Here is a 10,468-nt window from a genome sequence, read left to right as displayed (position 1 = left end):
TTTTCGCTCCGGGCCCCCACCATTTTAATTTGTTAATTCTGGACTTTTAGCTTGTTTTCATCCCGCGACCCCGCCGTTTATTTCTTAAATGTCGCTCCACGTCCATGCGGGGCAAAGTTTTATTTATTAAACCTCGCCTGGCGCCCTCGCTTATAAGCGTGTTTTCGCTGAACGCCCCGCCATTTTAACCTGTTAATTTTCGACTTTTAGCTTAGCAGGGTCGCAGGGCGAAAACACGAATGGCACAAATCAGCCACCATATAATTTAGAGTTAAAGGGCAAGATTGATTTGCCAATTTACCTGTTGGCTAGATATGGACAACGTAATGTCTGATATCGAAATCGTGAAAATTACCTACTAGATTTGATTGGTAGAAACAGCATCATTTTCAAAATAATGAAAGCTGGCCAAGGATTGGTTGTGTTTGACAGACCACGATCGAGAAGGTGACTGCCTATGGATGAATGTATAATTAGCTCCTAAAGCATAGCGTAAAATTTTAGGAGCTGATTTGATTTTAATTAGATTGATATACCTCAGACCCTTAAATCGTAGAAGCTTCTTCTGTCGTAACCACATTATAAAAGAATTGTGTTAAATGTGCTCTCAAAACTTCTTACCAATGAAGAACACATGGTGGCAACAGTATGTTATTTAGATCTACTACTTTGACTTTGAAACGGGCTATACTATAACTGTCCTGGATTTTTTATCACAGATTTATATAAGATCAGTGTTTTTATCAAAAATTACTAGGAAATAAAGAAAATAAAAAGAAATAAGGTTTATTTGTTGTTTTAACCTGATTATTGATAAACGGCTTTGTGCCAATCTGTGTCTCTGTCTCTGGGTTTACTGTTTTGTTCAGTTTTGGCGTTCCATATTTCATTGCAGATTCTACACCGTTGATGAGTTAAGAGCATTCATTTCATTGGTTAAACTCTATTGCAAATGGCCGACTTGTACACGCCGAATTGAAACTTTCAAGAATTGATATTTCAGTTGTCACATAGCCGAAGGAAGAATGCCTCCTCCACGGAAATCTTCACCTCGCCGCAGAGATCGAAGGTGCATAATGATTTATCACATTTGCCTCCCACAGTTATATGTAGATTCACTGATAAATTCTGCACGCATTTCTCAATTTTTATTCATAATAATTATTTGTGTGCATGTTTTTATGATAAGATATTAATTCATATCTCAAAGTTACGCAGCCGATATTTTTATCAATTCGACTGAAAGAGAAGATGGATAATTTGGATGTCACCACTGTCGTCAAAAATAGCTTGGCTTTCAACAGTCAACTTAGTCCTAATTATAAGACCTATACGTAACCTATTTCATATTTATCATTCATTAATCTGATATTTTACATTTTTCATTTTCCATGTTACGTTAGGTCTTAACAGATCTTTGCAAAATCGTGTAGCAAAAAAAATGACATTAGACATCGATTTAGATCTAATGAATTTAAACAATTAAAACAGCGTGTATTTACATTAATTTTGACCTATTTATGAACAAAACTAAAAAATAAATACCTTTAAACAAAATAATTGAACTGTCACAACCGAAAAGTCATGATTAAATCCTCTCATTTAATTAAATTCTTTGTACAGCTGATATACAAATGGCCGCCATACAGTGCGCGAAATCTGATTGGCTAATTCAAATGCAAGCGTTTAAATGAGTCCAGAAGTTTCTAACGGAATATTTTTTCAACGAAATAATTGCCCATGCACCGTCAGTGTGTTCAAATATATTTTTCCGTTCAAAAAATTGGAATCAATCTGTAAAACGCTTTACTTAACCAGTATGGCCGATGAGCGGAATAGACTGATATTTATATTTTATTTTTAATTGATAAGTACATTGTTTTAAAGTTTTTGTTAATGATAGACCATGCAATTGAAAGAACAGAAGATAAGCTTTTGAATAAAGCTTGAAAGGCAAGTCAACAGACATTTTTTTAATTTTTCAAAATGCTACGCGTTTTTGAGCAATAACTATTAGACGTAAAGGCTTGACCAACATAAAACTATAACAAGCCTGTAACGTCTAATCTATTGGACTACAGTCAACTTAGTCCAAGTGACAAGTCCAAGAAAAACTGAATAGATTTTGCAGAAATTAGAGCCGTTGGTGTAATATTTAAATAAGGTTATATTTAATTAAGGTTGTAATTAAAGCAGAAAAAACCCAGATTTTTTTATCCCATCATCCTGTTAAATTGTTTTTGTTTTGTTTTTTTAAATTTCTTTAAAGCACAAAATTGTATGATTTTCACTTGAGTTGATTGATAACCATGGCATGTAGATACCACAGGAACTTTGAATTCTATCACTATTTAAAATAATATCCAAAATATACCCCGATAAAGTATAAAAAACTATGTAGCCTACTAGGCGGTATTTTGGGATGTAATTATTACTTTTGGTTATTTGAAAGAATTTCAAGTTCGATACAATGAAACAATATTATGGGACTAAACTTGTATCTTTGAAGTACTTGAAAGTCAAGTGTTGTATTAAAATTATGTGAAATTAAATTATCCAGGTGCAAAAAGCAGAAAAATGAATTTGTCCAGAGTGCCCATTAATGAATAATACTTTGATCTTTTTAACTTACTAGATGGTCTACTTAAAATAATAATTAATGTATTCAGTGCAGTATGACCAGTTATGTGTCAATGTACATGTAACGTAAAACCAAAACAAACAAAATACAGTAAAACATTGTAAACATTTGTTTCATTGAAGTACTCCATATGGTTGAAAATGCGATATAAGGTTTAAAAGTTATATTTCTTTGTTGTCAAAATCATGCCTTATACTCTAGCAGTCTTTAGACGGTTTAGACAAGTGTATGCTGCAAAGGTGAGTGCATTTTATATGCATAGTATATGTGTCATATAATTAATATATAATCTTAAATTGAAATAAGTTTCAATAAAAAAATAATATATATAAATGTATGATGTTTCCTAAATGTATAGATATTGTATGTATTAGATAGTTATTGCATTTGAGTTAAGAAATTAAATGTATTTAAAGAAAATCTTTTGTTGATATAAATGAACTTTAAACGTTTTAATAGACTAGTAATATTTAAAATGGAAAATTTGAAGAAAGGAAATTAATTTTTAAAAAGGGGAGGAAGTTGTTGCAGAGAATTAATTAATTAGTTACTGTCGAAGTCCATATCTTTTAATTAAATGACTTTCCTTTACAGAAGCTTATGGACAAATTTTTTGGAGGTACTAAAAATGTGTTAACTTGCATTTAGATCTGTTTTAAAGAGCCCATACTTAATATTTATTGTAAATTTCTTACATGAAGTTGTTTGTTGTAAGCCAAGATTGTTTGTTGTCATTTTTAAAATCAAGTTTTTGACCACTTTTGTGAAAGTATAATCAGTCTTTAGTGTTCATATTTGTGACGTTAATATAATTTTGTGTCTTATGCCTTTTTGTTTTGTTTTTGTATGGTCAAGATCTAGGTCAAGGTCACACTCGCCAAGACGAAGGAGATCTAGGTCTCGTTCAAGGGACAGAAGAAGGTCAAAGTCACCACAGAGACGAAGGTAAATTAACAAATAAGTTGTTCTAGTTTCAGGAAAAACAACTGGATTTCTGTTTTAGCTTTCGTTTATGTGCTAAATTGAGCTCTGTTAAATAAAGTGTTCATAAATGTAATTACCAATTTGCCTGTGTTTCATAACCTGCTAGAATATGTTATATAGACTGTTCCAAATTTCATGCAGGGAAAATCTGTATCAGGTTCAGGGTTTAAAAGGTTGTCCACAGTTTTAAAAACTTCTCCCCCCCCCCCCCGTCCCCCCCCCCCCCCCCCCAATTTTTTTTAATCAGGGTTCCCACGCTGTCCGGGAAACGGGAAATGTCCGTGAATTTGAAAACAGGAGCTCCCGGGCTTGAAAAGTCCGGGAATTAGTGTTGCTACATAAAAAAGTCCGGGAAGGTACGGGAATTAGTCTGGAAAAGGGGAGGTAAATCAAAGAAACCAAAATGGCGGTCTTTGCACAGTATATTGACTTCCGCATCTTGAATGTTGATGATTTTCGATTTACAACTGTTTTGGGAGGCCAAGTTTGACATTTATGAGATTTATCATTTATTTTCTGGTTACTATGGCGAATTTGTTTGGAAAATCTAGGAAGACAGTCACAAATCAACCTCAAGTTTGCCGCCTCCGTGGTCGAGGGGTTAGAGTCGATGACTTCTAATACAGTTACCTCTCTGGCGTGGGTTCGATCCCCGGGAGATGCTTTGGTAGTTTAGCGCGGAGGAAGGTAGTCTAGTACTGGTGTAACTCTCCAGGAACGATGGTTAGGAAACTACCCACCTATATGACTGAAATACTGTTGAAAAAGGCGTAAAACAAACAAACAAACAAACAGCTTGATTGGCCCGTGCTAAGATTAAAGCTCACAGGTCTGGTTCTTCTTCTTCTTCTTCCAATACTGTACATAACCTACTCTGGGGCATTGACGTACAGGGTAAATGGTTGGTTCCTTTGGCAAATTATATACATTTTTGAACCAAAATATACCCAAATACAGTATACTCCATTAAAGCTATTAAATTAAAAAAATAATACGAATGAACTTGTGTGAAATTTCAACAAAATTGTACCCTACAAATTTAAATGTAGACAACAAATATTATCATATCTTGCAAGTACATTTGCCTATTCATTAATGAACCTAACAGTTAGATAAGCAAATGTCACATTTTTTTTCTTACAACATCTGAACTGCCAATTTCAATGGAATGATCGAAAGTTATAGTTGGCTAAGTCATATTATTTTGTAAATATCAATTCATTTTCTCATTAAAATCAATATTGTATACAAACCAAAATGAATATTGCTATAATTTAGTGTGTTTGGGTATATTTGGGTATTTCATGCTCCCGCTATATTTTGTAGATGGTTTAAAAAATTGTAAGATCAAATCAAAAGATATGTCATTGAAATACAAAAAAGAATCCCTAAATAACATCCAAAACGGCAAAATTGAAAATGTTGTAGACTAGGACTTGATATATGTTCATATATGGTACTGGAAAGTGCACCCCGTAGCACTGGCTTAAGCAGAATACAATATTTTAACATGAAAGTCGTGAAATTTTGAATGTAGAAACACCTGCAGGCAGTTTTCATATACCCTTCAGTGTGACATGCTTTTGCCATTCTATGAAGCCTTAGTGGACTGAGGTCAAATGTGAGGTTACTAATTAAATTACTATCAATATCTGGTAAAAAAGTGATCCCTTGGAAGCATTAAAAACAGCAAAATTACATGAAAATTGCAGACAACCTGCAAAAACAGTTGCTGTCACAAAGTAAATTTTCATTATTTATAGACACTGAATGTATTTCTTAGATAGAATTAGATTTATGTCATGAACTACATGTATTATATTGGTGTTATTAAATGTTGTTCTAAACATTACCATGAACATATTCATAGGACAAAAAAATCAAATACATGTAGCTTGAAATTTAATCTTCTAAAAAGTCCTTAAAAAATCAAAAAAGGTCCTTGATAAGTCCTGGAAAAGTCCTTAAATTTTCAAAATATCTAAGAGTGGGAACCCTGTTTAATGTAAGAAGAGACACTTTATTTAGAGACAAAATAAAGATAAAGGCAACAATTTTCACGATTATTCCTGAATTTGTGGATTTTCAGATTGACAGATACAAACACCCTTCCAATTTTATACAAAGTTAATAAGAAAAGAACTAATTTCAGAAGTTATTTTCTATCTTTTAATCATTTAATGTTGTGTAATTCATGTCAATATCAGATCCCCCGAAAGAAAGTATAGATCCCCTCCTAGACGAAAGTCACCATCACCAAGAAAAAGGTCAAGGTCACCTAAAAGGAGGTCAAGGTCTCCAAAAAGAAAGTCAAGGTCGCACAGTCCGAGAAGAAGGTCAAGGTCCCAAAGTCCTAGAAGAAAAGGTCATTCACCAAGACGATCACCATCTCCAGGTGAAAGACTCCATCCAGTGAAAAGACCAGCTGACTCTTCGGGGAAGAGATCAGGTTTCAGGTCCAGGACACCTAGTCCAAGTCCAGTTAAAAGGTAAGAGTCGGTGTACTACAGACCAGAATTTCACTTTGACCTTTCTTAAAAAAGACTAAACTAACTTAAAATAATGTAACTTTACTAGGGATGTTGGGGCATTTGTGGCTGATTATGATATCAAACCACTTGCCCTTCACCACTATTGGAAGAAACTAGATTCTTTATGTGAAGAAGTTATCCAGCTAGCTTAAGGAATGTCAGTGGTTCTACTGGGATCTTCCTCTACCCCTTAAGCTGGAAAGATAGCCAGTTACTTTCACATTTACACTATTCTGATTGTTTCTTTGGTAAGTTGATTTTAACACCAATTCTAAATATATTTTTTGTTGTATCTCAGCTGTCGGTTCACTTGTGATTTCTTGGATGACTCACTTGTAATGACCAATTTCTCCTCAAATTGACCTGCAAAAATCTGTGAGAGACAAATAATCATGAGACTTAATGTCCAATATCAATTGTCATGCAGAGAAATACCTTCTTGCTGGAAGATATATGCAGCGACCTTTGGATTTATTATTTAGAAGTTCTTAGATATATGTATATACATGTAAATCTATGGATTTTGATTTCATGTTTGTGATTTTCTATCTCAGGTCAAGAGAAGAAAGATTATATGAAGATGAAGTTGTTTACCAGCAATCGCAACGATCGTCAAAACAAGCGCGATCTCCTGTTCATGAGTCAGCGTATAGCGGAAAAATGTACGCGGATCAGCCATCATCCTCTAAAAAACCTTTATTCCCATCAGGATCATCTAAAAGATCAGCCGAGATTGACTTTGTAACAATTGTAGAAAAGGGACCTAAGAGAGAAAAGTTAAACAAACGGTTCGAAACTCACGACCAGGTGGCACATGGAGGGTTCGATTTCGAGGAGAACATTACAATTGGGATTCATCGAGGGCCTCAACATATTGAATTGAATGATGACGATGATATTGAAGTGAATTATGATTTTAATCCAAAGACATTCAGAATGCTTTTCCCGAAGAAGGAAAGCTATGTGAAAGCTATTTTTGATCGCGATGAAATCAAAGCGTTTCATCATGATGATATTCTGGATGAAGAGGCATATGTGGAAAAACGAACAATTTCAATAAAACCGGTGGATAAACCAAAGTCACGAAAATACAATGAAGAGTTGGATTATAAGATTACTGTAGGGTCAAGCAGAGAAGGATATGGTGATAGACGTATGGTGCAAGACTCCGGTTCAAGACCGAGGTCCTCAAGGTACGATATTGGCATAATTTACTCTCATTTCAAAAGTTGCTTAAGCGTAGAAATAGAGAAAGTTTTTGTTTAATCTCTGACATTTTTCTGGCATTATGCAATCATGGAGTTATCCTCCTATTTATCTAGAATTTTGTTAAAGTGCCTTTTAAGATAAATTGGAAGGTAGTTTGTTAAATGAGATGTTTGTAGATGTATAATGTTGAAATGAACAGATTCTTTCAAGGAGAAGTTGTAACTTTGTTGTTATCACAAATACATGTATGTCTTATTTTTCATTTTAGGTCTAGTGCATATGATGATGTCCCAGTGACAGTAAGGTAGGTCTGAAACAATTTAATGGCATTGAAATGATAATTAAGGGACAGTGTTGTTTTTATCTCATTTTTCTCTATTGACAGCTTTAGCCTTGGCAGTAAAATGTTGGTCCAATGGCTTAATGCTTTTATACTGCAGTGCATACCACAATTTATTTCAATTCAAATGTGTAGGAAGCTATAAGCTTATGAGCACATTTTCAGATCCATTTCTAGAACCAACTAAACAATGTGTGTAATTATTATTGCATAACTAGGAACCAATGGCTTCACCCTGACGGGGATTTGATCCCACATGGCCAACAATCCTTAGATTACTACTTGTCAAGGACATGTTAACCATTGGCCATGCTACCACTTTATAGCTTGACTGTTGGAAGAATAGGGAGAGCTATTGTATTCGACCAGTTGTGGATGTCACACTTTTGTAAAAATTTTGTGTGCAAATTGGTATCTACAAAACTACTAAAGGGTTGAAACTTTACACCAATAGGAGGTCACTGTCTAGGGCATTTTAACAGAATTATGGCCCTTTTTTAACATAGGAAATTCTACATTATCCAGGCTCTTGTTTTATTGTCAAGCTCTGAGAATAGTCAAGCTTGCTGTCCTACCAACAGCTCTTGTTACACTTTGACATTACACTACTCTGTATGAAAGTAATACATATTATTATTTAGCTTATGATCTCAGCTGACTTTGACATTCAACGTGAAGACTTAAATTTAAACCATAGTTTTGTTGTTCTTGTTTAATAAGGATTACAGGCCCTGCTAAGAATGTATAGCAGCTTCCAAACTGATATTTTCTGAAATAATAGTCACAGTAGAAAACTTGCATGACAAAAATATATTGAAATTATATCTATAGGTACTACAAAAAAATTAGAAAGTAGGCAAAAGTGGCTTTGCTTTGATTTATAATTGCACTTGTTACTTAACATTTGTTCAGATTTTTTACCCATTTAATCCATAAAAAGATTCTAGATAGGGGAGAACACATCAATGAAATTTTCATATATATTGAATAGACTGGATCCAAAACCTGATCCGAGGTATGAGAAAATGTACAGAGATCAACAGAGATATGAGGACTTGTCACTGATGCAGGGGAAGGTGCACCGAAACCCTAACGATCTGAGGTATAATCTGATGAGACGTAAAAGTGACGGGGATAGAGACGGGGGACGCGATGGTAGGGAGCGTCAAAGTGGACAGTCTTCAATGATGGACGCAAGGTGAGAATTGATTTATATGGGTTTTGTTGTAAGTTAGCTGTGTTGGTTATTTTATATATATTTAGTTAGTCAATTTGGAAAAAAAATTAAGTCATTAGCTAAATTAAAAATCTTTAAAAAGTGAATGAATTTTTTTTAGTGTCCATTTTGAGGAAATATAAGCATTTTAGCCATTTGAATTTGTCTAGTAAAAGAACATTTACCAAGAAGAAGAAAAATCATGGGAGTAAATAAGATTTCATGTAGAAAAAAAACATGATTTTTTTCATTGTCTTCTTCCAACGAAGCTGTCCATTTCTCTTCAGTCCAATGTTGAATATAGCTTTTAAAATTGAGACAGATAGCTTAGGACTTACTTACGTATAACAAGGTTTTCTGAATTAATTTTTTTTAATTTAAGTAGTGTAATTAATCCTGTTTGCAAGTCTTAACTTTCACCAACAACAACCAAATTCACACAGGAATATTGTCACCAAATACTGGATTTTGTGATTTATGTATTTTAAGCAGGATTATGGACCTTTGCTCTTTAGTTTTGTGTATGCCAAATGATTTGTACAGCTTGTTACCAATGTAATTTATTTGAATTACAGGAGTCGAATCGAGGCACGTAGACAAGAAGGTGATCACTATGATAGGAGGGACCGCCGAACTTCCCATGATTCACCACCAAGACGTATAGGTAATTTAAAATGAATAAATGTCTCCTTTCATAAAATATTTAGTCATTATTCACTTGTAATTACAAGGCAAGGTGTATTATATTGAACCAAAGTCGAAACCTGTCATCATTTGAAGATCCTGTCTTGTCCGCCAGCTTAGCTTAATATGGAAAATATGGGATTTGTAATTCAGGTGCGGCTGGTTCCATCCTAGGGCGAGGCAAAATTTCTCCACAACAGTTGATCTCGAACATTTAGTTTAATGGTAATCTGACTTGCCACTCATTGAGAAATCATGTGCAATTAGTAGTTTGTCACTTGGTGAGACAAAAAAGCAGTGATTAATGATTAATGAAAAAAAGTAATCAATTAATAATCATGATGATTAATGATTTATGATTATCCCATGTCTGGAGACAATGATAAATACTGGTAGTTATCCAGGGATAGCCGATTCGGTAGGTCGACCACCAAGATATTACTAAAAATTTATTGAAGTTATTGTGAAAACCAAACAACTACAGGTATTTGTTCGAAATTGTTATAAACTGTGAAATACCACTTAAAATGAATTTGCTACATGCCGTTTTCTAACTTTTCAGAGCGCAAGAAAGCTACAGTAAAGACAGACTTGCCAGATTTCAAGAATAGACCAGGTAAATGAATTGGTCATGTGAAATGTGTACATATTTGGTCTCCGAAAAGTTTTATGGGTATCATTTATGATTCCCGTATTGGTAGCTAAGAAGCTGCATTAAAAGTTGTCACGGTGAATGCAAAGTTGATATAATAAAGAGAGATTAAAGGTTTTAAGGATGTCTAGGTAAAGAGTAAAGCAGGTGATCAAAGCATTATCAAGTTGAAAAGAAAAGGGTAAAATGCTGTGAAAACAAAAGGGTAAAA

At 34.0% G+C, this 10,468-nt stretch overlaps 1 protein-coding gene across 1 annotated transcript; it reads left to right on the top strand.

Moving 5' to 3' along the window:
• Positions 1 to 914: 914 nt before the first annotated feature.
• Positions 915 to 10,221, top strand: LOC132737367 (peptidyl-prolyl cis-trans isomerase G-like; the record flags this gene model as incomplete). Its single annotated transcript, XM_060724641.1, is given in 8 exon segments — positions 915 to 1,069; positions 3,497 to 3,586; positions 5,833 to 6,114; positions 6,711 to 7,349; positions 7,634 to 7,669; positions 8,697 to 8,903; positions 9,497 to 9,585; positions 10,168 to 10,221. Coding segments are annotated over 8 exon segments (1,441 nt in total), but the record flags the coding sequence as incomplete, so codon positions are not given.
• Between the last annotated feature and the right edge of the window lie 247 nt (positions 10,222 to 10,468).

This window comes from Ruditapes philippinarum, unplaced genomic scaffold (genome assembly GCF_026571515.1).
Source record: "Ruditapes philippinarum isolate M1 unplaced genomic scaffold, ASM2657151v2 ctg6038_1_1_1_1, whole genome shotgun sequence".
Taxonomy (NCBI): domain Eukaryota; kingdom Metazoa; phylum Mollusca; class Bivalvia; order Venerida; family Veneridae; genus Ruditapes; species Ruditapes philippinarum.
The sequence above is the reverse complement of the archived record's forward strand: the minus strand, read 5'-3'. Positions and strand labels throughout refer to the sequence as shown.